This window comes from Ammospiza caudacuta, chromosome 22 (assembly GCF_027887145.1).
Source record: "Ammospiza caudacuta isolate bAmmCau1 chromosome 22, bAmmCau1.pri, whole genome shotgun sequence".
In the NCBI taxonomy this organism is placed as follows: domain Eukaryota; kingdom Metazoa; phylum Chordata; class Aves; order Passeriformes; family Passerellidae; genus Ammospiza; species Ammospiza caudacuta.
Window position 1 is genome coordinate 10112531 of NC_080614.1, and position 26813 is coordinate 10139343.

The following is a 26813-nucleotide window of genomic DNA, read 5'->3' on the forward strand; positions in this document are numbered from 1 at the left end:
ACCCTTCAGCAGCCCTCCCAGAGCCCCCTGCCCCTTTTCCCCATTTCCCCCTCTCTCCATGGGCTCTGAGGGCAGGTTTGGGGTTTGTCCCTCCTGTCCCCTCCCGGTGCTCAGAGCTGCTGTTCCCATTCCCTGGGGGAATTCTGGGGGCTCCTGGCCAGGCAGCTCCATCATTTCCCTGCCCTGATTTCCCTGGATCCTGGTGAGGAACATTCCCAGCTGTCCACACCTGGAGGTGGCACTGTCACTTTGTCACCAGCCCCGAGCCCTGGGGCCACCACAGCCCGGGGGGACATTGGTGGGGAAGGTTGGGAATGCCCAGGAATAATGGGGCGGTGTGCCCTGGCACTGCTCCTGCCTGCTGGCCTTGGGCACGTGTCACCTGTGCCGTGTCATTGTCCCGTCACTTGTCCCGTGTCATTGGCCCGTGTCACCTGTCCCATGTCACCTGTCCCGTGTCACCTGTCCCGGGCACATCCGGGCTGCCCTCGGGGTGTGGTGGCGTGCCAGAGGACACCAGGGAGTGCCAGGGGTGGTGACAACAGCTCCTGTGCCAGGCACAGCTCCGGGAGCGTGGCCCTGATGTGGCACCGGGCACTGTGCCACTGTGCCCAGGGCGACAGTCAGAGCTGACACCCCCCAGCAAACAGGAATGTCCCCAAAACCACGGCAACCAGCCCTGCTGTCCCCTCCTTGTGCCCTGGTGTCCCCTGGGGCAGTTCCTCCCTGGCAGGTGGCAGAGGGGGCTTGGGGAGGAGCAAAGCTTGGGGGCTGCTCCTGATTTTCCTGCTTCTAACCTGATTTCTTCTCTCCTTTTTCTCCTCCTCTGCTTTCTAAAGAACATAGGAAGCTTCTGGCCGGTAAGTGGTGGGGCTAAAAAATAAAAACCCAAAATTGCCATTTTCTCCATCCACCATCAGCCTGGCTGGCCTCGTCCCTGTCATCCTCATCCCTCGGGATGTGCTGGAGCAATGGGAGCTCCTCATCTCGTGCTTGCCTCATCCTCCTCTCCATCCTCACCTGGTGCTTCCCTCATCTTCCTCTCCATCCTCACCTGGTGCTTCCCTCATCTTCCTCTCCATCCTCACCTGGTGATTCCCTCATCTTCCTCTCCATCCTCAGCCTCTCACCTCCACCAGCGGCCTGGGAGGGCGGGCACTGGGGCAAACTGGGAGCACTGGGCAAGGTTGGGGCATTGCTGAGATCCAGGGAATTCCTGTCCTGCTCCTGGCTGCGCTGGGGAGCTCCAGGTGTGCAGGAATTCCTTGGGAAATTTCAGGGAAAAGCAAAGAGAGGCAGGGATGGGTTTAAGCTGGAGGAGGGAGGGTTAAGACTTGATAGAATAAATAGAATAAATTTTAACAGTGAGGGTGGTAAACGCTGGCATAAATAGAAATATAAATAGAATAAATTTTAACAGTTAGGGTGGCAAACACTGGCACTGGTGCCCAGAGGAGCTGGCACATCCCTGGAAGTGCCCAGGGCCAGGTTGGACAAGGTTTGGGTGCCAAAGGAGCTGAGGAGAAGGGATTGAACCAGGAGTACCACAAATTTGGGGCTGGAGCTGCTCCCTTTCCCTTCTCTCCTCACCCCAGGACTTTTGGGACCATTTTTTGGAGTGGTGTGGGACAAAGCAGTGCCAGCTCTGCCCTTGGGTGCCAGAGGAACTGAGGAGAAGGGATTGAACCAGGACTGCCCCAAATTTGGGGCTGGAGCTGCTCCCCTTCCCTTCTCTGCTCACCCCAGGACCTTTGGGCTCACTGCCAGCCCAAAGCAGCTTTTTGGGGTGGTGCGGGGTGGGACGAGGCTGTGCCAGCCCAGCTGCCCCTCGTTCCAGAGGAGCTGAGGGGATTGAAGCAGCCCCAGCTGTGGAGGGAGCTGATAAAGCCGGATTTCCTCGCTGATCCCGAGGGATGGGCTGGGAATGAGCCCCGCTGCCAGGGGGGACACGGGGACCCGGGGAGGAGCACAGGGACATTTCCCGAGCCCACAGCATCCTCTGCTGGCTGCTGCTTCCCGATCCCCGCGGAACCGGGAACCCGGGTGCTTCCCGTGCCATTCCCGGTGCCAGGGGTGCCACCGCGGCGGGAGCAGGGCAGCAGCCGGGGCTGGCTGTCCCGAGCTGGGGCTGGCTGCTCGTGGCTCTCCCGAGCCGCTAGAAAAGGAGCTGGAGTGCTGGGAATGCCGTGCTGTGCCCCGTGCAGCCCCTCTGGGTGCGATGGGCAAGGGCTGGAAGGGTCCTGTGTGTCCCTCTGTGCGTCCCCCGGTTGTCCCCTCCTCTGCGCGGGTCTGTGGAACTGCTCCGGGCTCTGCCCCGCTCCCTCTGGAGCTCCTGGCGGCGGGAGAGGCTCGGTGACGGCGGCAGGTGGCGGTGCGAGCCCGCCGAGCAGCGCAGCTTCCCCTCCGGGCGGCGCCGGGCTGCGCTCCCGGAGCGTCGCGGGGGCACGGGGGACAGCACCGGGGGTGTCACCGGCACCGCCCTGCTCTGTCCCGGCCTCTCTTGGGGACGGGGGACAGCACCGGGGGTGTCACGGTCACTGCCCTGTCCTGGCTGCTCTTGGGGACAGGGGACATCCTCGGGGGGGTGTCATGGTCACTGCTGTGCTGCGTCCTGGCTGCTCTTGGGGACAGGGGACAGCACCGGGGGTGTCATGGTCACTGCTCTGCTGCGTCCTGGCTGCTGTGGCGCAGTGTTGGATCTGCTTGGCCAAAGTTCTTCAGTGGGGGAAAAATCCTCTTTTTCAGAGGCAGCGCTCTGGGAGTGGCAGCGTTTATTGGGAATGTTTCATGGGGAAAAAACCCTTTTTTTGAAGAGGCAGCGCTTATCCAGCCCTCCAGGAGGGGCAGCGTTTATTGGGAGCGCGTCTTGGGAATGTTTCCTGGGAATGGTGTGAATTACCATCCCCACCCCTCCCCGCACACGCCAGCCTCGCTCCCTCCTCTCCCGCCGAGAGCCGCTAAAAGCTCTTTATTCCCCTAAAAGCTCTTTATTCCTTTAAAAGCTCTCTATTTCCAGGCGCTGCTCAGCGGGGAGTCAAGCTGGGTCCTGCCAAGTGTTAAATGAAATAATTAAAATCCCCGCTTTCCCCCCCCTTTCCCCGCTCCTCTCTCCGGTAATTAGCCGGGAAAAACTGCGGGCGGGGATGGGGAAAGGGAGAAGGAGCGAGCGCCTTTCGCAGGCTCCCTCCTCCTCCTCCTCCTCCTCCTCCTCCTGCTCCTGCTCCTGCCTCGGGGAGGAAGCGCGGAGCGCTCGGCAGGCCCTGGGCGCTGCCAGATAAATCCCAATTAGCTCCCTGCCAAACAGGATTAGCGGGAAGGCAGCCAGGTGGGGAATCAGCCTGGCAACAGCAGGAGCCGCGCCTCGGAGGGCGTGACTGACAGCTGTCAATCATCCTCCCGAGCAGCAGATCGGGGTTTTGGGAGCTGGGAGGAACGGGAGGGAATTTAAGCTCAAGCTCAGGCTGCTGCTCCCATGGAGCAGCATATATATTCTATATATAATATACATAGTCTCTCTCTCTATATATAATAGACTATATATATTCTATTATATATAGAATATATATATATAATATATAGTATTATATATTATATATATCAATTATATAATAGATATTTATAGATAATATATACATTATAGATATATATTACTGCATATATAATATTATAGATATATAATAATATATCTATAATATTCTATATATTATATAGAATATATAATATTCTGTATATTCTATTATATATTCTATATATAATAGAATATATATAATGTATATTCCTGGCAGCCCAGGAATATATAGAAAATATATTTATATATTCTATTATATATATAGATCAATATAGAATCTGTATAGAATCTATATATCGGTATTTCAGGAATTTTGGGATAACCCCTCCCTGCTGTCCTTAGCCCCCCCTGTCACCCTCCTGTCACCCTCTGGCCCGGCTGTGACACCTGAATTGGCTCTCCCAGCTGCGCCTTCTGGAGCCAAAGGTGACTTACGTCCTTTGTTTTTGCTTTTATGGCCTCTTTTTGCTTCTATGGTTATTTTGACTTTTATGGTGCCATTTAGGCTTTTATGGCCATTTTGGTTTTTTTTTTTTCTTTTTTGCCTTTTTGCTCTCTTTACTTTTTTTTTTTACTTTCTGGCCTTTTTTGCTCGGCGATCTCTTGCTGGGTTCTCCTTCCTGGCTGAGGTGACAGGCCAGGAACACACCTGGCTGGGTGTCCCTGGCTGGCCGAGGGAGCAGGTGACACTGTCCTGTGCCTGCTGTCTGTGTCACCAGAGAGGTGGCAGCTGGGTGGCTCTGGGGACAGGGACACCGATGGACCCCTAAGTCACTCTCATTGTCACCAGAGAGGTGGCACCTCTGGGACAGGGACACTGATGGACCCCAAAGTGACCCCACTGGGGTCACAGCAGGGCAACGGGACCCCGAGAGTGTCAGATGCCATGCCAAACCCCAGAGGGACACAGTGTTTGGGATTCCCAGGAGGGTGAGGAGCCAGCGTGTCCCTGCTGGGGCTGGGGACACAAAAGCTGCCCCTCAAAGTGGCCCCGCAGGGGACAGGGAGGGACGTGGCTGATTTGCATGTGAAAGCAGCTCGGGGAGGAGGCAAAGCTCGGTTCCCTCTGGGAATTGTTCACAGCCGGGGCTGAGCCCTACCCTGGGGCTGTGGAGGGGACAGGGATGGGCACAGAGTGGTGACAGCAGGGCAGGAATTGGGCACCTGTGGCACAGGAAGGGTGGAGGGGCTGGGACGGGAAGGATGGAAGGGGAAAACATGGGAAGGATGCAGGAGGAGCAGAAGGATGCAGGAGCTGGGTTGGGAAGGATGCAAGAACAAACAGGAGAAGAATGCAGGAAAAGGCACTGAAGGATGCAGGGAGCACGGCAGGTTTAAAGAGGAGCAATCTCCTGGATGTGACTTTGGTTTTTCCCCCTTTTTTCTCTGATTTTTTCCTTGGATTTGCAGCTCAGGATGCTCCCAGCCCTCGGAGAGGAGCAGGGGCGTTTGTGGGGTGGCTGGGGGGTAATTTGTGCCCATCCCACAGGGAGCTCCTGCAGGGGTGCCCTGCCCTGCTGGGGACCACCCAGTGTCCCCCCATGTCCCCGTGGGAGGGGAGGATTCTTTAATCTCTGTGTCCCTGGGGCTGCAGGTGCATTGCCTGGGTGAGGAGGGAAGGATTCTTGGGAGGGCTGGGAGCAGAACCTGCCCCTGGTGAAGGTTTTTGTCCCGAGTTGTTGCTTTTGGGAGGAGCAGGGAGCAGGAATCCAGTGGGGAGCAGGAACTGTGAGCAGCCCCCAGAGCTGCCTCGATGGAGCCACAGCCCCCAGACCCCCAGAGGGAGAAGGGGAGGGAATGTTTGTGTTCTGCCATCCTGGCAGAGCCTCCACCCGAGGCAGGGCAGGGCGAGCTCCTGGGTTTGTGTTTGGGGCAGCAGCTCCCAGCCCATTGTTGGACCTTCACCTTCCTCTGGCTTCCACGCAGCCCTGCTGGTGGCACCTTCCCCATCCGAGAGGGATGCAGGAACAGCCCGCAGGGTTGGAGCAGTTCCATCCCTGCTCCTTTTTCCCGGCTGGTTTTGGGGAGCCTGTGCCGGTAACACCCTAAAAATAACCGGGTTTTCTCCTGCTGCTCTTTCAGGCTGGTTTTGGGGAGCCTGTGCTGATAACACCCTAAAAACAATAACCGGGTTTTTCCATGCTGCTCTGCCATCCCCGGGGGTCTCTCGGGGGGCGATGCCGGCAGAGGTGCGGGCAGCCGGAGGGGCTGAGCCCCCTCTCGCCTATCGCACCCCTCCGTGCTGATCCCGGGGGTCCTGGGGAGGGTCCCCCGCCCTTCCCTCGCCGCGCCCGGGTGGGGAGCGGTTCCTGCGCGACCCCCGCCGCCCCCGCCCTTTGTGTGCGCCGCGCCCCTGCGCCCCCGCGCCCCTTTGTTGGCTCGCCGGGGTCGGGAGGAGGGAGGGAGAGGAGGGTGGGGAGGGAAGGAGGGAGGGATGCGGGGCGGGGGCAGCTCCGGGCTCGCTCCGCGCTGCCGCTCCCTTGTCTGATGCTGCGCGGCCCCTTCCCCGCGCGGGGGGCGCACGGAGACCACCGGGAATAGGATCCACCTCCCACCCATCCATCCCACCCACCCATCCCATCTCATCCATCCCAGCCGCTCCATGCCGCCGAGCCGCGCTCCGCCCGGGAGGCACCGGCATGTCCGAGCGGCGCCAGGCGGGCACTGAGCCGGGCCGAACCGAGCCGGGCCCCCGCCCGCCGGGCCGAGCCTCGGCTGGGTCCTGGAGAGCCGGGCTGGCCTGGGGAGGCAGCGGGGATGGAGCTGAGAGGAGCCTCGGAGGGAGAGAGGGAGTGTCTGCCTTGGGCTGAGCGCGGCGCGGCTGAGCCGCAGCCCTGAATGCTCGGGCTGCTCCCGAATCCTTGGGCTGCTCCTGGAATCCTTGGGCTGCTCCTGGAATCCTCGGGCTGATCCTGGAATCCTCGGGCTGATCCTGGAATCCTCGGGCTGATCCTGGAATTCTCAGGCTGCTCCCGAATCCTTGCGCTGCTCCCGGAATCTTGGCTGCTCCCAGAATCCTTGGACTGATCCTGGAATTTTGAGATTCTCCCGGAATCCTTGGGCTGTTCCTGCAATCCTTGGGCTGCTCCTGGAATTTTGGGCTTCTCTGAGAATCCTTGTGATGCTCCTGGAATCCTTGGGCTGCTCTCGAATCTTGGCTGCTCCTGGAATTTTGGGTTTTCTCTGGGAATCCTTTGGGCTGCTCCTGGAAATTTGGCCACTCCCAGAATTTTGGGTTTCTCCCGGAATTTTGGCCACTCCCAGCTGTGAGGACCTGCAGAGGGTCAGAGGCTGCCGGACGTGTCCTGGAGGAGCCGCTGGACAGCGGAGGGAGCTCCGTGTGCCCCGAGTGAGACTGGCGAGGATCTGAGAGGTGATCCTGGGGGATCCCAGAGATTATCCTGAAGGATCTGAGAGGATATCCCAGAGAATCTAAGAGGTGATCCTGGGGGACCTGAGAGGACATCGTGGAGGATCTCAGCAGTTATCCTTGAGGATCCTAGAAGATATCCCAGAGGATCTCAGCAGTTATCCCAGAAGATAGCCCAGAGGATCTGAGAGGTTATCCTGGAGGATCTCAGCCGTTATCCCAGAGAACAGCAATATTCCCAAGCCTGGGAGCACTCCTGTGCTGGCACAGTCCCTGTCCCAGCTCTGCTCCTGCTGTCACATTCCCACCGTTCCCAGCCCGGCGTGTCCTTGTCCTGCTGGGCTCAGCCACGGATTTGGAGCCCTCGGCGCCAGGATTTTGGTTTGCTTTCCGGGCATTTTGGTTTCCTTTCTGGGCATTTTGGCTTGCTGTCTGCGAGCACCCATGGATTGACACCTCGGGGCTGGCTGAGTGTCCCTGTGCCTCCGGAGCTGTCCCCAAGCTGTCCCCAAGGCCACGCCTCTGCCATGGCACCGCCGGGCACAGAGTCCTGAAGGTGCCCCCACCCTGCTGCCAGCCGAGATGGGAACCTCTGGGAAAACCTAAACTGCCAAAAGCACGCGGGGGCAAGGACAGGGATCCCTGCGAGCCTGGGGGTGCCCAGCATGACAGCGTGCCAGTACCCCATGGCGCCGGGGGCCCTGGAGCGGGACCGGCTCTACCAGCACAAGGTGTCCCTGGTGGTGAGGTATTTCATGATCCCCTGCAACATCTGCCTCATCCTGCTGGCCACCTCCACGCTGGGATTCGCCGTGCTGCTCTTCCTCAATAACTGTAGGTGTCCCTGAGTGGGCAGGATGGATCCCAGGGTCACCAGGCTGGGCTCCTCCCGGAGCTCCTGGCTGCCCTGGGGACAGTCCTGGGATTGGGGGTGCCCTGGGGACAATCCCAGCATTGGGGCAGCCTTGGGGACAATTCCAGCATTGGGGCTGCCTTGGGGACAATCCCGGATTGGCAGCTCCCTGTCCCACTTTTCCCTGGCAGGGAAGAGGGAGCAGAGCTGTGAGGGTGGCTCTGCGTGGGCCAGGACAGCTCCCACCTGCTGCTGCTGCTGCTGCTGCTGCTGCTGGCAGCTCCATCCCTAATCTGGGTGGGGATCCGGGAATGGGGGATTTGGGAAGGGCTGGTGACGATCCAGGGGATGTGAGGATTTGGGAAGGGCTGGTGCAGGTGATGATTTGGGGGATGTGAGGGTTTGGGAAGGGCTGGTGATGACTGGGAGATGTGAGGATCTGGAAGGGCTGGTGCAAATGATGATATGGGGGTTGTGAGAATTTGGGAAGGGCTAGAGATGACTGGGGGGATGTGAGGATTTGGAAAGGCTGGTGCAAGTGTTGATTGTGGGATGTGAGGATTTGGAAAGGGCAGGAGATGATCCAGGGGAGGGCAGGGTTTATAAAAGGGCTGGTGATGATCCAGGGGATCTGAGGATTTGGAAGGGCTGGTGCAGGTGATGATTGTGGGATGTGAGTATTTGGAAAGGGCTGGTGATGATCTGGGGAATGTGAGGATTTGGGAAGGGCTGGAGATGATTGGGAGATGTGAGGATCTGGAAGGGCTGGTGCAAATGATGACTGTGGGATGTGAGGATTTGGAAGGGCAGGAGTGATGCAGGGGGCTGCAGCATTCCTGCTCTGGGCTGAGCTGCTGGCTGCGTGCCCAGGTGTGTGTGGGGTGTGATCCACAGCAGGATTGGCCCCAGAGCCCCCAGGAGATGGGGCAGGGCAGGCTGGGGCAGGTCCAGCCCTGCCAGGACTGGGGGCTGCTCCCAGAGAGGCTCCCCTGGTACCTGGGGCTGCCCCAAACTGGCTTTGGGGGGATCCTGGGACCTCCTGGGAGCCAGATCTGCTCATGGAGGGGTGAAGCAGCATCCCAAGGAACCCATGACAGCTCCATTGGGACCTGGGGCTGCCCCAAACTGGCTTTGGGGGGATCCTGGGACCTCCTGGGACCTCCTGGGAGCCAGACCTGCTCAAGGAGGGGTAAACACCATCCCAAAAAGGGCTGGGAGCAGGGTTGTGCCTGAGGAACCCATGACAGCTCCATCAGTACCTGGGGCTGTCCCAAACTGGGTTTGGGTGATCCTGCCTCCCCTTCCTGCCATTCCCTCCTGCTTCCAGGAGCTCCTGGGAGCCAAATCTCCTCAAGGAGGGGTGAAACTCCATCCCAAAAAGGGCTGGGGCAGGGTTGTGCCCGAGGAACCCGTGACAGCTCCCTGGTTTTTGTTTCCTTGCAGACAAACCCAACAGTTACTTCACGCAGACGCCGACGCCGCCGCGGGATGGTGAGTGCAGTGTCCCCAGTGTCCCCAAAGCCCTGAAACCCCTGGGGCTGAGTGTCCCCAAAGCCCTGGGGCTGAGTGTCCCCAAAGCCCTGGGGCTGAGCGCAGAGTGTCCCCAAACCTCTCAGTGCTCCCATTTTCCAGGGAATTTTTTGGGATGCAGGATTTGTGTGAGGAAGGAAAGCAGGTGCCTCTCATTGCCCCCTTTTTCCAGGAGCTTTCCTGGGAATTCAGGATTTTGGTGAGCAGGGGATGCAGGAGCCCCTTAGTGCTCCCTTTTCCCAGATATTTTCCTGGCTGGAAGCAGGGAAGGGCTGCAAAAGGTGAATTTCTGCAGCCTTGCATTTTCTCCCACCTTTCCTCTGGTTTCACAGAGAACTTTGGGTTTGGTTTTTTGGTTTTTTTTTTATTTTTTTCTTTGTGAGGTTCTTATCAGCTTCAGGAGCTGCTGGATGCAGGGCAGGCAAGCCCAGGCTGAGATAAAACCATCACAGGAGCTTTGTTCCCTTTTTAAAACCAGGCTTAAACCCCCTGCCTTTGCTGGCAGCTCTTCCCCCACCTCCACGTGCGCAGATAAGAGCCCAGCAAACAGAAAACAGCAGCCAATTAATAACCTGCTTGTTGCCTTTTAAAAATTATTATTTTATATTTTTTCCCTCATTTTTGCCTCCCCTGCTGGGGGTGGGGGAAAAAAGGATGTGAGATAAAATGTGATTAGTCTATAATTGGCCCGGGGAAAGGCATCTCGAGCGAAAAATAAACCCCCACGTGGGTGGAACTCCTTGCTCAGGGCTCCAAAACATGAGCAGCCCGGCCCAGGCAGATGCCAGACCTCCAGAAGATCCCACAGGAGATGGAGAAGGGCCCGTTCTGGGGGGTCCAGGGTGTAGGAGGGGTTTGGGGGGTGCAGGGGACACAGGGAGGGGATGGGTTTGTGCTGGTTGTGTGCCTGGGGTGGGCTTGGTGCGGTTTGGGACAAGGTTTGGGCTGGGAGAAGGCTGGGATTTGGATGAGGTTTGCTCAGGAGCTGGGGGATCAAGGGTTGGATGAACCTGGGGGTTTGGGGAGGTCCCTTCCCCTCCCAAAGCTGGGCAGGGTCACTGTCCAGCCTAACAAAGCCAGGGCTCAGGTTTGGGGTGAAGGAAGGGGCTCCTCCTCGCTCCCCACCCTGGGTGATGCGATGAATATTTGAATTTCAATGGGGCGGGGCTGAATATTTGAATATTGATTGGGCAGGGCTGAATATTTGAATATTGATGAGCAGGGCTGGGTGGGGGACAGGAGCACCAGCCCAGCTGCTCTCCATGGCAACGGGCACCTCACCCAGCCCAAATTAATTAATGCTCACCCCAAATTAATTAATTAATGCCCAGTCCGAATTATTAATGCTCACCCCAAATTAATGCCCAGCCCAAATTAATTAATGCCCAGCCCTTCCATTCCCACTGCCCCTTTTGGGCACAAGGGTTTTTTTGCCAATATAAGGGGTTTTTTGAGCACAGTAAATTTAACAGATCAACCAGGTTAAAACAACATAGTTCATCTGTGTGAGTAAACTGCAAACTAAATAATTTAAACCATTCATTCAGATGAATGGGAATAATCCCATTCTCCATTTAAATCTGAAATAGATTTTTACTTTAAATTAAGAATTAACTCTGTGTCTCAGGGCATGGCCATGGCCATGGCCAAGCCAGCCCCAGCTCCATTCCCACACCCCATTCCCTTCCCTTGGGATGAATCCCACAGTTCCCATCCCCTGGAATTTTTACATCTCATCTGCATTTTAAAAACCCCAAAGCGAGGGAAAGAGCAGCTCTGGGAAGTGCAGGAGAGACTCAGACTCTTCAGAAAATGATGAATCCCTTTAGATACCACTGGGAGAGGAGGAGAATCCTTTTCCTTTTGATTTCCCGGGATTTATGGGATTTATCTTGTGCTGGGGCAGGAGAGGAGGAGAATCCTTTTCCTTTTGATTTCCTGGGATTTATCTCTGGATTTGCAGCTCCAGAATCTCCAGGCAGTCAAAGGCAGACGCCTGGGAATTGAAGTGTAAATGAGGAGTTTGATTTTAGGATTCCTCCTTTCCCTTTTATGTAGGTCAGGCTCTGGTTCTGACGTCTGGGGGGCACTGGGGTACCCTGGGAGGGGGCACTGGGGCAACTGGGGGGCACTGGGGCAGGGAACACCTCCAGGAATGGATGGAGCTGTTGCAGAATGAGCTGTTTGTCAGAGATGAGCCATTTGTTGGGTGCAGGGAAGACTTGGGACTCTCAATATGAGATCAGCAAGCTCTGTTTATTGAAGAGACCATCAGACACTTATACAGCAAGTAATAAGCTCATGAATATTCTGTAATTTACACCATCCATTGGCCACACCACAACATCAGCTCTTCCCCATTCCTTAAGAGTTACATCTCTCTTTTCTCATGTCTCTAGTCTCTCAACCACAGCACTTTGTTATGGTAACACAGCTATGCTCAAGGACAGTGTCCTTGCAGGTGCAAGACTTGGAATTAGCCACGGCCTTGAACTTTTCCCATTCTTAGCTGCTCTCCCAACACGGAGCTGTCCCAGGGAAGGGGGAAATTGGATTTTAGGGAAAGGTTTGGGGTCCCCTGTGTGTGTGTATCCCTGTGCCCCTCATGTGTCCCCATGCCCATGGGATGTCCCTGTGCCCTCAGGGTGCCAGGGGATGCTCTGTGTGTCCCTGTGTGCCCTGTGTGTGTGTCCCCGTACCCATGGGATGTCCCTGTGCCCTCAGGGTGCCGGGGGATGCTGTGCGGGTTCGGGGCCGTGTGCGAGCGCAGCCCCTCAGAGCCGGGCCAGGCCTCGTGCGTGTGCAGGAAGGGTCCCTGTGCCCCCGTGGTGGCCCCGGTGTGCGGCTCCGACCACTCCACCTACAGCAACGAGTGCGAGCTGGACAGGGCCCAGTGCAACCAGCAGAGGAGGATCAAGGTGGTCAGCAAGGGACCCTGCGGTGAGTGAGGGACCCTGGCTGTCCCCAGGGCGGGCAGGGACACTTCGGGGTGGGCACAGGGCTGGGGGCATCAGAGCCGCTTTGGGTGTCAGGAGAGTGTGGTAAGGAGGAGAAATGGTGGGGAAATGATGGAGAAAGGGTGGGAAAATGATGGAGAAATGATGGCCATGGGCTGGGCCAGGGATGCCAAAGGCTGGGAAGGGAAGCTGAGGAATCACCAGCTCTGCTTTGGAGGTCAGCAGACTGTGATCAGGGGGAAAAGTGATAGAAAAATGATGGGAAATTATCCATTGCTGCTGAATCAGGGCATTTGAAGGGATGGATTTTGGGGATATTGGGATATGTTTGAGTTATTCCATGAGAGAAATGCCCCTGTGCTGCGTTCTCACCAGTGCCGTGCTCTCACCCGTTCCATGCCCTCACCGTGTCCCCTCCTGTGTCCCTCAGGCTCCAAGGATCTACTGAAGCTGTGGAAAATTATCCATTACTGTTAGATGGCGACATTTAGAGGGATGGATTTTGGGGATATTGGGATATATTGGGGTTATTCCATAAGAAGAACAGGACATCCTGTGCTGCGCTCTCACCCGTTCCATGCCCTCACCCGTGTCCCTTCCCGTGTCCCCCAGGCTCCAAAGACCCCTGTGCCGAGGTGACGTGCAGCTTTGGCAGCACGTGTGTCCCCTCCCCTGACGGCCAGGGCGCCAAGTGCGTGTGCCCCTCGTCGTGCAGCGGCGTCCCCGAGAGCCCCGTGTGCGGCAGCGACGGCCGCGACTACCGCAGCCAGTGCCACCTCAACAAGCACGCCTGCGACAAGCAGGAGAACGTCTTCAAGAAGTTCGATGGCCCCTGTGGTGAGCAGGGGCTCCAGTGTCTCGGGGACGAGGGGGTTAAAAATTATGCCCTTCTGGGGTGAGGGTGTGGGGGGAAGGAGAGGTGGGAGAGTGGAGGAGGAGGGGGGTGGAGGGTCAGGGGGTAGGAAAGGGGTGGTTTGGGCAGGGAAAGGGCAGAAAAGGGTGGTTTGGGTAGAAAAAGGGGTGGTTTGGGCAGGGAAAGGTCACTCTGGACAGTGAAAGGTCAGTTTGGACAGGAGAAGGTCACTGTGGGCAGTGAAAGGTCACTGTGGTGACAGCTGCTGAGCCAAGAACCAGGCAGTGCTTCCTTCCCTCGGGTGTTTGTGCTCCAGCCCGGCTGACTCCAGCACCGGGGTCAGCTCCTCCTGCTGCTGCCCTGGCCCAGCTTTGGGCAGGGAAATGCTGCTGCTGCTGCTGCCCGGCTTCCCAAAGAGATCCTGGAGCCAAAACATCCCAAACAGCTCCTGGAATCAAAATACCCTGGAATTGGAGCATCCCAAACAGCTCCTGGAGCTAAAATATCCTGGAATTAAAGCATCCTGAACAACTTCTGGAATTAGAGCATCCTGGAGTTGCAGCACCCCAAAAGCAGCTCAGGATGGGGGAAAAGTCGGAGTTTATCCCAGTGCTGTTCCCTTTGGAAATGGGCTCAGTAAGGACTGAGTCCTTAGCAGCACAAAGGAAGATTTTGGGGGCTCTTAGGTTAATGAAGGGATGCAGCAGAGCCTGAGAAGCCCCGGTTTGGGCAGGGAGTGAAGGTGACAGAGGGCAGGGAGTGACTTTGGGGCCCAAAGGAAGATTTGGGGGCTCCTGGGGAAGGAGCAGAGCCTGGGAAGCGCGGTTTGGGCAGGGTTTGGGCAGGGAGTGAAGGTGCCAGAGGGCAGGCAGTGACCCTCCCCTCCCGCCCGTGCCAGACCCGTGCCAGGCCGTGCCGAGCGAGCCGGGCCGCGTGTGCCGGGTGAACCCGCGGACGCGGCGGGCGGAGCTGCTGCCCCGGCCCGAGGGCTGTCCCCCGGGCAGGGACCCCGTGTGCGGCGACGACGGCGTCACCTACGAGAGCGAGTGCGCCATGGCCCGCTCGGGCGCCATCCGCGGCATGGACATCCAGAAGGTGCGCTCGGGGCAGTGCCAGCCACAGGGTGAGTGCCCGCCCTCCTCATCCTCCTCATCCTCCTCGCTCGGAGCATCCCTGGGTGCCCAAAGAGGCTGCCTAGAACAGAGGCTAGAGGCTGTGTTCTGTTTAAAATAGTAATAGTTCTTTGCTAAATGTATTAATATATTCTTTAATTTATCAATATAAATATATATATTAATATAGATTATATTATTGTAGATTATGTACTTTATATAAAATATAATATTAAATATAGAAAAGCACAATTGTGTTATAATATATAAATATAAGAATATATAAATACACATTATACAATATATTAATAATATAATATAATATAATATAATATAATAATCAAATATATAGAAATATATATAGAAATAATAATATAATATTAAAATATAGAAATAAAAGATATATGGTACATTATATATTATATAATACATTATATAGATACACATAATAAATATATTATATATATTACATATATTTAATATAATGCATAATTGTATAATGTATAATTATTATGCAGTTACATATATTATGTATAATTAGTATAATTTATCATAACACACTGTATATTAATCTAAAAGCCTAAACTTAAGGCTTTTATATTAATATAAGAAAAACATAAAAGTTTAAACTTAAAGCATCAGTACAGAACTTTAAAAGTATTGAAGAAACAAAACTAAAGCATCAGTATGGAACCTGAAAAATATATTAAAAAAATCAGTAGTGAACCTGAAAAGTATTTTTAAAACCCCCACTAACTCCTGCTGTGCCGTGTCGCGCAGACCAGTGCCCGGAGCCGTGCCGGCTGGGCGCGGTGTGCCTGAACCGGCGCGGGGCCGCGCGCTGCTCCTGCGAGCGCATCGCCTGCGACGGCGCCTTCCGGCCCCTGTGCGCGCGCGACGGCCGCACCTACGGCAGCGACTGCCAGCGGCGCCGCGCCGAGTGCCTGCAGCAGCAGCACATCCCCACGCGGCACAGCGGGCCCTGCGGTGAGCACCGGGCACGGCGGCTGGGGGCAGTGGGGAGGGTGGGCACCAAGCTGGCCCATGGTCGTGGGCTCATGCGGGCCCTGAGTTGTCCCACAGGGGTAATGTCATGTAGGCGTGGTGGGCCCCCAGTTGTCTTGCAGGGATGATGGTCCCCAAGTTGTCCCACAGGGATCGTGGGCCCCAAGTTGTCCACTAGGGGTGATGTCATGTGGGCATGATGGTCCCCAGATTGTCCTGTAGGGGTGGTGGGCCCCATGTTGTCCCGTGGGGATGGTGGTCTCCAAGTTGTCCTGTAGGGTGTCAGACCCCAAATTGTCCAATGGGGATGCTGTCCCATGGGGATGCTGGTCCCCCTCTCCTGTGGGAATGCTGATCTCCCCCACCCCTGGCCCTTCCAGCCCTCTCCAGGCAGGGTGGCACGCTCAGGGCTGCAGTGGGTGCCCACTGAGCGGTCCCTGGGCTCAGCCTGGCCCGTCCCTGCCCCGTGTTTCTGTCCTTCCAGCAGCCCTGCTGTGTGCACGTCTCCTGTCTCTGTGTGCTGTGTGACACTGGCGACAGCCCTCCGTGTCTGAGCCACGTGTCTGTGACCTCCTGCTGGTTTCTGTTCCCCTCAATCCATGCCATCCATTGCTCCTCCCGGGGTAGTGCCAGTCTCCAAACTCCATCCACGCTCTCCCTTCCATGCCTGCCTGCCTCTCTCCACCAGGAGCTCTTCCCTCTGTGCCCTCTGTGCAGCTCTCACCGTGTCTTTGTCTCGTCTCTAGGAGAAGCTCCCCATGGACCTTTCTCAGCAGGATGGGATAGGATGGGATCCTTAGGAGTGTCCAGGTGTGAGGTTCTCCCCCAGGAAGTGCAGGAGGTTGAAGCAGCCCCTGCACTCGTTTGGATGAGTTACAGGTTGTTCATTCCGGCTCAGTTTGGGTTTCTCCCACCTCTGGAACTGCGTCCTGTTCTTTTAAGCTGATGTTTGATCAGGTATCAGCTGGGCTGAGCCTCCTGAAGTGCTTGGCAATCAGGATCCCACGCTGGGGATGTGTTTTGTTGGCTTTGTGCTCCTGCTGGAGGATTTCGAGGCTGCCAGACCCAGCTGCTGGAAAAGAATTTGTCAGGCTCCCAAAAACCCACTCAGAATAATCACAGCTGTTATTTTTAAGCCTCCATTTCTCTGTGTTCCTGGTGGGGGAATGGCTGGGAGTCAATCCCCCAGGTTTTCCCTGTGGGAAGGGCTGTGACCCCATCAGGGGGGATTTTTTGCAGCCCTGGCTAGAGGGTTGTATTCTAGAGGCTAGAATATTAATATGTTAATATTAACATCTGGAACATTAATATGTTCTTTTTAATAGATTATTTAATATATCAATAGAAAAGATACATTAATATAGATTATATTATTATAAATTATGCATTTTATATAATGTATAACATATATAGAAAAATATAATAGTATTATAATACATAAATATAAGAATATATAAATACATGTTATACAATATATTAATTATATTATATAATATATTATATGAATCAAATATATAGAACCTGGAAAATATTAAAAAATATTCCACTGAAGCCTCCCCCTCCCCTGTGCCTCCTTGAGAGGCTGAAAATTCCCAAATTTCTGGGACGAGCAGGGAATTCATGCTGCTCTGAGCATCAGCCACGCATCATTTCCACCGTGTTCCGTGGAAAAGGGCCAGGAGCGGCAGGGTGAGCTCCTGATGCACCTGCCATTCCTCCCTCTCCTTGATTTCAGCTCCCCTCCCTGCTGCCCAGCACACATCTGCTTCCAGGAGCTGCATCCTGGTGGGGCAGGAGCAGAAAATGGGGGAATGGATCAAACCCGGGGCTCTGTCTGCCATGCTGGGGCTGCAGCGTGCCTGTGACGGCCCCAGGCAGCCCTGGAGCCCAGCCCCAGGAGGTGTGGGCGGATTTTTTTAGCCCTGTCAGCTCTGGAAAGGAACAGGAGAAGCTCAGAGCTCAGGGCTGGGGAGCTCATCGTGCCCGGGAGCTGTGGGAAAGCAGAGCTGGGCAAGGGCTTGGCAGCACTTTAACCCCTCTTTAACGAGCACCTGCCTGACAAACCCTGAGCTCTCCCGCCTTTTCCAGCAGCCAGGCCAGGGAGGCAAAGCCAAACAAAACCATCCAAGCCATTAAAAGGGAGGAAAGTGATTGGGAGAACAATTGAAAAACACATTTCACAGGAATTTCTATTTTGTAGCTAGCTGTTAAGAGCTCGCTTGTTTGTTTGTTTTCAGCTCCGGTCTTCATTCAAAAACAAGTATTGCAATTTCAATTGGTAAAATAATAATTGTTGATAAGTATCCATCATCAAATTTATTGGTTTGAACCCCTCTGGGTGCTGCAGCTCAGAAAGAAGGGATGGGGTGAGGCTGGTGTGGCCAGGCGTGAAGGAAAGAAGGAAGAAAAGTGTCTGTAGCTGCATCTGTCTTTTCCTCTCTCTGCTGTCCTCTCTTTCTCTCTCTCTCTTTCCTCTTTTGTCTGTGTCTTGTGTTTTACAGTGTTGCCTGTGTGGAGGAAGGAGTTCTGTCCTGGCACCACCCTCCTGCTCCCTGCCCGGACACCTCAGCTGGGAGCTGCCCCTGCTCCGTGGCCCCTCTCACTGCTCCCACCTGGCCCTAGCTGGGCCTGAGAGCCCCCAGGATGGAGAGCTTGCCCTGGGCTCTGTCCCACCCCTGGCCCCAAACCCTGCTGGAGTGGAAATTGCTCTTGCCCGATGCCCGCTGTGCCCTCCAGGCAAAGGAGAGTGGGAGCAGAGGTGGGTGCTGGGAGCCCCCCACTCCTCAGCCAGCCCTCCCAGGGCTGCTGCATCACCCTGGATGCTCCTGGTTGATCTTCCCTCTCCTTCTGCTCCCAAATGACCCCATGGCTTCCCCAGATCCTCCTGCCTGGAGCTGTGCTGCCCCAGCTGTGCCGCCCGTGTGTCCTGCTTGTCCCCTGTCCCAGCCCAGGGCTCCCTCCCAGCTCCCTCTGCCAGGCTCACAGGAGCTGGTTCTGCTCGGAATTGGCTCCTCCCTAGGAATGTTCCCTGTGGAATTGGCAGCTCTGTATGGGGGACATGGTTAGGGGACAAAAAAGGGACACAAACGTGGGGGCAGCAGCCCAGGGAGCAATTCCTGGTGCTTGGGAAGAGCTCAGAGCTGCAGGGAAGTTGGGGACAGAGCTGGAGCTGTGTCCTTGCGCCAGAGCTGGAGCTGTGTCCTTGTGCCTGAATTTGGGCACAGAGCTGTGTCCTTGTGCCTGAGCTGCAGTTGGGGACAGAGATGTGTCCTTGTGCCTGAGCTGCAGTTGGGGACAGAGCTGTGTCCTTGTGCCTGCAGTTGGGGACAGAGATGTGTCCTTGTGCCTGAGCTGAATTTGGGGACAGAACTGGAGCTGTGTCCTTGTGCCTGAGCCGAATTTGCGGACAGAGCTGTGTCCTTGTGCCTGAGCTGAGTTTGGGGACAGAGCTGTGTCCTTGTGCCTGAATTTGAGGACTGAGCTGTGTCCCTGTGCCTGAGCTGTCCCCTGTCCCTGTTCCTTTGCAGACCCTGGCCCTAGGCTGGGTTAGGTGGGCAGATCCTGCTCCAGGCCCTTCCTGGCTGCCTGGCACAGGGTGCCACAGAGGTGCCACCGCCGTGCTGGTGCAGGGGAGGTGCCCAGGGCATGCAGAGGGACCTTGCCCAGCTCTCTGCCTGCTGCCAGGGCTGTGCTGTGTCTGCTGTCGCTCCATCTCCTCCAGGCTGCATTGTCTGCCCCCACCTGTGTCCTTGTCCTGTGTCCTTGTCACTGTCCAGCCCAGGTGAACCCCGTGGTGTCCTTCCCTTGTCCCAGAGGGTCACAGGGCAGTGCTGGCTCTGTCCCCAGCAGCACGGCCACCCCTTCCTCAGCTCTGGGTGCTGGGGGGATTCCTGGCTGGGAGCTGGGGTGAGCCCCTGGGCTGTCCTGCCTGCAGGGAGCGGGACACGGCCTCTGCTGGCACTTTGTCACTGCTGGGCATCCCCTGGGGAGGTGGCACTGCTGGGCTGGGGCTGTGCATCCAGGGGGAATCTGGGCTGGGGGAAAGATACAGGGTGTCCCCATCCTTCCCCACAGGAGCTCCCTGGGAAGAGGATGGGGTGGGGATGAGCAGCAGGGTGGAACCAGGTGTGTCCTCCCCAGCCAGCTCCTCTTTGCTGGGAGCAGTGGGATCCCGGGGATGGGAGCTTTTCAGGGAAGGGAGCTTTTCAGGGGGCAGCGGATCCCAGGGAAGGGAGCTGATTTTCAGGCAGCAGTGGATCCCGGCAGTGAGCCCTCCCTGTGGGAGCTCTCTGGAAGGTTCTGCCAGTGCTGCTGCTGCTATCATTTCTGGCAAGGGGACGCGGTGCCCACCCTGTCCCTGTCCCTGTGCCCATACCTCACCTGTGCCAGGCACGGGGGCCGTGCTGAGCCGGGCATGGCAGGGTGGCAGGAGGGCACAGAGCCCAGCAGCCCTGACACCCACCACGCCTTAGGGTGGGCAGGTGCCCCATGGGGCACTGTGACATCCCGCCCGTGCCAGCCGTGCCATCCCTGTTCCCTGCAGACCTGGGCGCTCCCAGCCCCTGCTTGAGCGTGGAGTGCTCCTTCGGGGCCACGTGCGTGGTGAAGAACCAGGAGGCCGTGTGCGAGTGCCAGCAGCAGTGCCAGGGCCGCTACGACCCCGTGTGCGGCACCGACCAGCGCAGCTACGGCAGCGCCTGCGAGCTGCAGGCCATGGCCTGCCTGCTGCAGAGGGACATCGGCGTCAGGCACAAGGGGCCCTGCGGTGAGACACGGCCGGGTGGGACTGGGGGGACATTGGTGTCAGGCACAAGGGGCCCTGCGGTGAGACACGGCCAGGGCTGGGATTGGGGTGGCTGTGCCCTCAAAAGGGACATCAGCATCCGTTACAGGGGTCCCTGTGGTGAGATTTGGGCTGGGATTGTTGTGTTGTTGTTGTTGTTGGCCTGTGTGTGTCGTCAAAAGGAACACCAGGGTGAAGGACAAAGGATGTGATGAGATTTGGGCAGGGGGATTATTTTGTGGTTGTTAAAAGAAAAGCCTCTAGGGCGGGATAAAACCCTCCAGGCCAGGATGAAAATATCCAGGCTGGGATGAAAATGTCCAGGCCAAGATGAAAACCTCCTGGTTGGGATAAAAACCTTCAGGCCAGAATAAAAACCTCTAGACCGGGATAAAAAACACCAGTCCAGGATAAAAACCAGAACAAAAACCTCCAGGCCAGGATAAAAACCACCAGGCTAGGATAAAAACCAGGACAAAAAATCCCATTCCAGGATAAAAACCAGAATAAAAACCTCCAGACCAGAATAAAAGCCTCCAGGCCAACAGCAGGAGCTGAGCAGGGGGCTGGTGCCTCCTCCTCCCCCATGCCAAGGCAGCAGCTGCTGTGTGCAGGAGAAAGGCAGGAAAAGCACCTTGGAGCCAAATTCCTGGTGAAATGACTGGCAGGGAGGGAGGGAGGTGTTGGGAGGGGAGGATGAATCAGTGAATCCCCAGGAGTCAGGGGATGTGCTTGCTGCTGTCTCCTGCAAGGAGGGAGAGCTGCTCAGAGAGGGTTTTTCTTTTTGATACAAAATCAAGGTTTTTTGTGCCCCCAGAAAAAAAACAAATGTGAACCTTAATGTGAAGCTCAGAACTACACACAAAAGCAGCACGGAATCTGAAAATTAGAAAAGCTGAAACCTGAGGCATCTGTGCAGAATCGGAAAAATAGAAAAGCCAAAACCTGAGGCATCATTTCCCTGCTTTAGAACCTCGACAAGGCCTTTACCTTGTTGAGTCTCTATTATAAAAATTTCCTAGAAATAGGAAAAATATAATAATTTTATATAAATATTAATATATAAAAATACAATATTTCCTAATACTAGCTAATGATAGGTATTTAATAACAGATAAGTGGGGACGTTGCCAGAGAATCTGTGCCTGCCTCATCCCTGGGAGCATCCACGTTGAAGTGCACTGAAAAATGAGCTTTATCTCCAGCCCAGACAATAGATAAATATATAAAAATATAATAATATTTCCTAATAATATATAATAATATTTCCTAATAATAGGTATTTAGTAACAGATTGTGGGGAGGTTGCCAGAGACCCTATTCCTGCCTTATCCCTGGGAGCATCTGGGTTGAATCGCACTCAAAATGAGCTTTACCTCCACCCCACAATGACCAGCCCGGCCTCCGGAGCTGCTCTAACTGTGTTTTTGCCCTGCCGTGCCCAGAGCCCTGCGGGAAGTGCCAGTTTGGTGCCATCTGCGAGGCGGAGACGGGGCGCTGCGTGTGCCCCACCGAGTGCGTGCCCTCGGCGCAGCCCGTGTGCGGCACCGACGGCAACACCTACAGCAGCGAGTGCGAGCTGCACGTCAGGGCCTGCACCCAGCAGAAGGACATCGTGGTGGCTGCCCAGGGCCCCTGCAGTGAGTGTCGCCATGTCCCCTTTGTCCCCTCTTTGTCCCCCGTGTCACCGATGCTCGGCCCTGTGCGGATTTGGTCGCTCTCACGCCTTGCCTGCATGATTTTCCCTTTTACCTGGGGGATAATTTGATATTTCCAGGCTCTCCAGCAGCTTTGGTTTGGTTTCCCCCCATCACTGGAAGTGCCCTCCGTGTTATTTGTCTCAGCCAAGCAGAGAAATTGGATTAATGTCCGTGGGGCCAGGGTAGGAATTAGGATAAAAATGTGTTAACAGCCAGCAGCAGAAGTGAGAGCAGAGCTGTGTTTGATCGCCTCCCTCCCCTCCATCCCCTGGGGTCAATTCCTCTTTGTTGCTGCTTTCCTCCCCACTCCCCAGCCCGGGGAGCTGTCTGGGCTAATTTCTTAATGAATTAAAAGCCCTGCTCAGCTCCTTCGTTATCACAAAAGCTGCGATGACGATTTCAGCCTCGCACAAACCTGTCCTCAGCTGGGCTGAGATTCCCCAACAATTCGGGGGAGGACGGCTGAGGGTGGCAGAGTAAATGATGAAATGAGATTTATTTCCCTCCAGAAAGAGCTGCTGGGAATCCAAAATACTCAGGGTGGGCGCCCAGTTTGCAGGGATTAAATTAGGAATAACAAATTAAATTAATAATGAATTAATAACAAGCTAATAACGATAATGGTGCCAGCTCTGTGCCAACGCCCCAGTGGCCGCGGGAGCTGCTTGGGGTGGCTGAGGGTGTCCCTCCCTGTGCCCCAGAGTCGTGTGGCAGCTCGGTGTGCTCCTTCGGCAGCCGCTGCGTGGCCGGGCAGTGCCTGTGCCCGCGCTGCCAGCGCCAGCCCCCGGCGCCCGTCTGCGGCACCGACGGCGTCACCTACGGCAGCCCCTGCCAGCTGCAGGAGGCCTCGTGCCAGCTGCAGAGGAGCATCGAGGTGGCCAGGATGGGACCCTGCGAGGACGGTACGTTGGTGCTGGGTCTGCAGGGGAGGGAGGAGGGAGGGGAGCTTCACTTGCTGCGCACTGTGAGACCCCAAACCCCTCAGAGCAGCAGGTCCTGTGCCAGCCATGCTTCCCTCACTGCCCAAAGGACCCCCAGCACCCCCAGTCCTGTGCCAGCCCCCTTTTAATTCCAACCCCCATTCCACTATCCCAGTTTTTTCCAATTCTAGCCAAACTACAAGGAGGAATCTTTTCCCTATTTCCCACCTAAATTTCCCAATTTTCAGTTGGAATCCATTCCCCCTTGTCCTGTCTCTGCATCCCATGTAAATTTTCCCTCTTTTTTCCCCTCATATCCCAGCTAAATTTCCCAGTTTTCAGTTTGAAGCCATTCTCCCCTGCCCTGTCTCTGCATCTCATATGAATTTTCCCTCTTTTTTCCCTATTTCCCCCCCAAACATCAGGGTTTTCAGTTGGAATCCATTCCCCCTTGTCCTGTGTAAATTTTCCCTCTCCAGTGCCATCCCTGGCCCCTGGCAGGGGTTTGGTCCTGGATGGTTTTTAAGCTCCCATCCCATCCCATCCCATCCCATCCCATCCCATCCCATCCCATCCCATCCCATCCCATCCCATCCCATCCCATCCCATCCCATCCCATCCCATCCCACAGCTCTGTTGCCTCAGCAGAGCTCCAGGGAAGGTTTTGGGGTTGGCTTGGTGAGCCTAAAAATAAAAATGTGCCGAGTTTTCCCACTCAGGGGATGCTGTGGGCTCTGCTGGCACAGGAGGCAGCTGAGGGTGCCTGGCACACGTGGGGAGGACGTCAGAGCAGGGCGTTTGATCACAGCCCTGCTCGGGGGATTTCAGGTTGCTGTCCCTCCTCAGGCAGAGCCTGAATAATTCTGTGTGTAATGCCAAAGCCCAGCCTTTGATCACGCCAGAAAAAGGGCCAGGTTCCCCTTCCCCCATCCCTTTTCCCCTTCCAGCAGCCTTTGAAATCAGCCACATCTCTGCTGCTGCTGCTGCTCATCCTGCAGAGCTGCAGGGGCTTCAGTCCCCTCCCACCCCAAATCCCAGCCCCAAATCCCAGCCCTTCCCCAGCTCCACGTCACCCACAATCTCCCTGTGCACACTTTGGGGTGTTTATTTGCGATTTAGGTTTCTGAATAACTGGGATTTAGGTACCTGTATAACTGGGATTTTGGTTCCTGTCTGTTTGGTGTTTTAGTTCCCGTTTATCTGGGATTTTGGGTCCTGCACAGTTGGGATTTAGGTTCCTGGATCAAGGCATGGAGTAGAACAAAAGAAATAATTACTTTTGTAGAGTGTTTTAGCAAGAGGAAGAACCTCTTCCCCCTAACTCACGTTTTTCTCTGTAAAATTTTTGTTACTTTACCTTTTATTAAACCTTTTCCCATTTCCAACACAACCTCCAATAATTCTACAGCATCCCAAGCAGCAGTACTGTCTCCAGTGTAACAAATTCACCTTAAATCTCAATAAACCAAGCTCAGGGATTAACCTTTCCTTCTGTGTGTTCCCAGAGTGTGGCCGAGGGGATGGCAGTGACTGTGAGCAGGATCCAATCTCAGGGATTAACCCTTCCCTCCCTGTTCCCAGAGTGTGGCTCAGGGGGCTCGGGCTCAGGGATGGCAGTGATTAACCCTTCCCTCCCTGTTCCCAGAGTGTGGCTCAGGGGGCTCGGGCTCAGGGATGGCAGTGATTAACCCTTCCCTCCCTGTGTGCACCCAGAGTGTGGCTCGGGGGGCTCGGGCTCGGGGGATGGCAGTGATTAACCCTTCCCTCCCTGTGTGCACCCAGAGTGTGGCTCAGGGGGCTCGGGCTCGGGGGATGGCAGTGATTAACCCTTCCCTCCCTGTGTGCACCCAGAGTGTGGCTCAGGGGGCTCGGGCTCGGGGGATGGCAGTGAGTGTGAGCAGGAGCGCTGCCGCCACTTCGGGGGCTGGTGGGACGAGGACGCCGAGGACGAGCCCTGCGTCTGTGACTTCACCTGCGTGGCCGTGCCCCGCAGCCCGGTGAGCCCTGCCCTCCTCTTGTCCCCTCCCCGGGGGGCACAGCCCTGCCAGGCGCTGCCCTGAGCCGTGCCCTGGCCCTGCTGCTGGCAGGTGTGTGGCTCTGACGGCGTCACCTACGCAAACGAGTGCGAGCTGAAGAAGACGCGGTGTGAGAAGCGCCAGGAGCTCTTTGTCACCAGCCAGGGAGCCTGCCGGGGTGAGTCCCCTCCTGCTCCTGGGTGCCTCCCCTGGGGACGCCGCTCCTGCCTCTGGGTGTGTCCCCTGGTGTGTCCCTTGAGAGAAGCCACGCTCTCCTGACTGGGTGTGTCCCCAGGTGTGTCCCCTGGTGTGTCCCTTGAGAGAAGCCATGCCCTCCTGACTGGGTGTGTCCCCAGGTGTGTCCCCTGGTGTGTCCCTTGAGAGAAGCCATGCCCTCCTGACTGGGTGTGTCCCCAGGTGTGTCCCCTGGTGTGTCCCTTGAGAGAAGCCATGCCCTCCTGACTGGGTGTGTCCCTGGGTGTGTCCTTCCAAGGCAGGCACCCCTCCCTGCTGGCTCTGTCCCCAACTCTGTCCCCACCTGTGTCCCTGCTGTCCTTTCCCTGTGCATAAGCAGGAATTGCTGTCAGGGGCCATCCCCTGTCCCCGTGCTCTGCTGTCCCCTGTCTCGGCCTCCCCTACAGTTCCCAGCATCTCCAGGAGCATTTATGGGAATGCTGAGGTGACCCTTGTGTCCCTGTCCCCCCCTGCAGCCCTGGCCACCACCCCGCCACCCCTGCTGGTCGTGCACTGCAGCCAGAGCGTCTACGGCTGCTGCCCCGACAACGTCACCCTGGCGCTGGGCGTGGGAGCTGCTGGATGTCCCAGTGAGTGCCACCCCCGGGGACCCTCGGGGGGCTGCAGGGAGGGTCTGGGGTGTGTCCCCAGGAGATGAGCCTGGACCCTCCCCAGATGTGGGATTGTGGGGTATTCAGGTTGGAAAAGCCCTTATGAGCTGCAGCACCGCTGTGGTCACCACAAAATCCTGTCCCCAAGTGTCACATGCCACCCCTGAGCCACATGCTCAGGGTTTTGAGCATTTCCAGGGGTGGTGATTCCAGTGCTTCCCTGAACAGCCCATTCCTAACCCTGACCACTCTTCCAGTGAACAAATCTTCCCAAATATCCAACCTGAACCTCCCCTGGTGCAGTTTTTCCTCTGGTCCTGTCCCTTGTCCCTGAGAGAAGGGACTGACCCCTCCTGCCCCACAACCTGCCACTGCTGGTGATCCTCCAACAATCCTGAGCCTCCTCCCAGGCCTCAATCCCTTGGGAATGCTGGAGGGGACACTTTGGGTGTCCCCAGAGGTGCCTCCAGGGCCTTGTTTCCACTGGGCTCAGGCATTTCCACCTGCCAGGGTGACAGAATATTCCATGGAGGGGAACGTGTCACCTGGGACCTTCCAGAGGCCCAGTGACAGCTGGGTTACCCCCTGAGCAGGAAGCTGAGCTGGCCAGGGGCTCATTAATATTTATTCACTAATTATCCGAGCCAGCAGGAGCGTTTTAAAGGCTCTGAACAGCTGAGGCTGTGGCTGCCTGATGGGGGAAACATCAACCCGGAGACACAGCTCCAGGGTGGGGTAATGCTGAGCAGGCAGAGCTGGATAATGCGGGAGAAACAGCTGGATAATGGGGGGAAAACACAGCTGGATAATGGGGGAAAGGCAGCTGAAAAATGGGGGAAAACAGCTGGATAATGGGGGGAAAACCAGCTGGAGAATGGGGGGAAAGCAGCTGGAAAATGAGGGGGAAAACACAGCTGGATAATGGGGGAAAATCAGCTGGATGATGGGGGGAAAACACAGCTGGATAATGGGGGAAAATCAGCTGGATGATGGGGGAAAACACAGCTGGATAATGGGGGAAAATCAGCTGGATGATGGGGGGAAAACACAGCTGGATAATGTCCCTTTCTGTCCCCTTCCCGCTGGGACAAGGACAGCGCCTGACTGTCTATCTTTGGCTGCCTCCCCTCCATCAAGCTGCTCGTTAATGAATTAATAATCACCCTCTAATAGCTTCCTTCCCCTTTGATGTTAATGAGAGACGAGCTCTTGATGGCATCGAGCTCCTGGTGGCAGCCTGGGGGCCGATGGATGGCGAGAGCAGCTGGTGGCACAGGGTGGCACAGGGCGGTGACACGGGTG

At 56.0% G+C, this 26813-nt stretch overlaps 1 protein-coding gene across 1 annotated transcript in view; it reads left to right on the forward strand.

Moving 5' to 3' along the window:
- Positions 1-26813, forward strand: part of AGRN (agrin) — a 65186-nt gene that overhangs the window by 17830 nt on the left and 20543 nt on the right. The window contains exons 3-13 of the mRNA XM_058818636.1: positions 9235-9282; positions 12046-12261; positions 12891-13115; positions 14030-14254; positions 15024-15230; positions 19792-20013; positions 21477-21671; positions 22433-22633; positions 24503-24648; positions 24739-24844; positions 25377-25490. Of these exons, the coding sequence (XP_058674619.1) occupies positions 9235-9282; positions 12046-12261; positions 12891-13115; positions 14030-14254; positions 15024-15230; positions 19792-20013; positions 21477-21671; positions 22433-22633; positions 24503-24648; positions 24739-24844; positions 25377-25490 (1905 nt within the window). The remainder of the gene's footprint in view (positions 1-9234; positions 9283-12045; positions 12262-12890; positions 13116-14029; positions 14255-15023; positions 15231-19791; positions 20014-21476; positions 21672-22432; positions 22634-24502; positions 24649-24738; positions 24845-25376; positions 25491-26813) is intronic.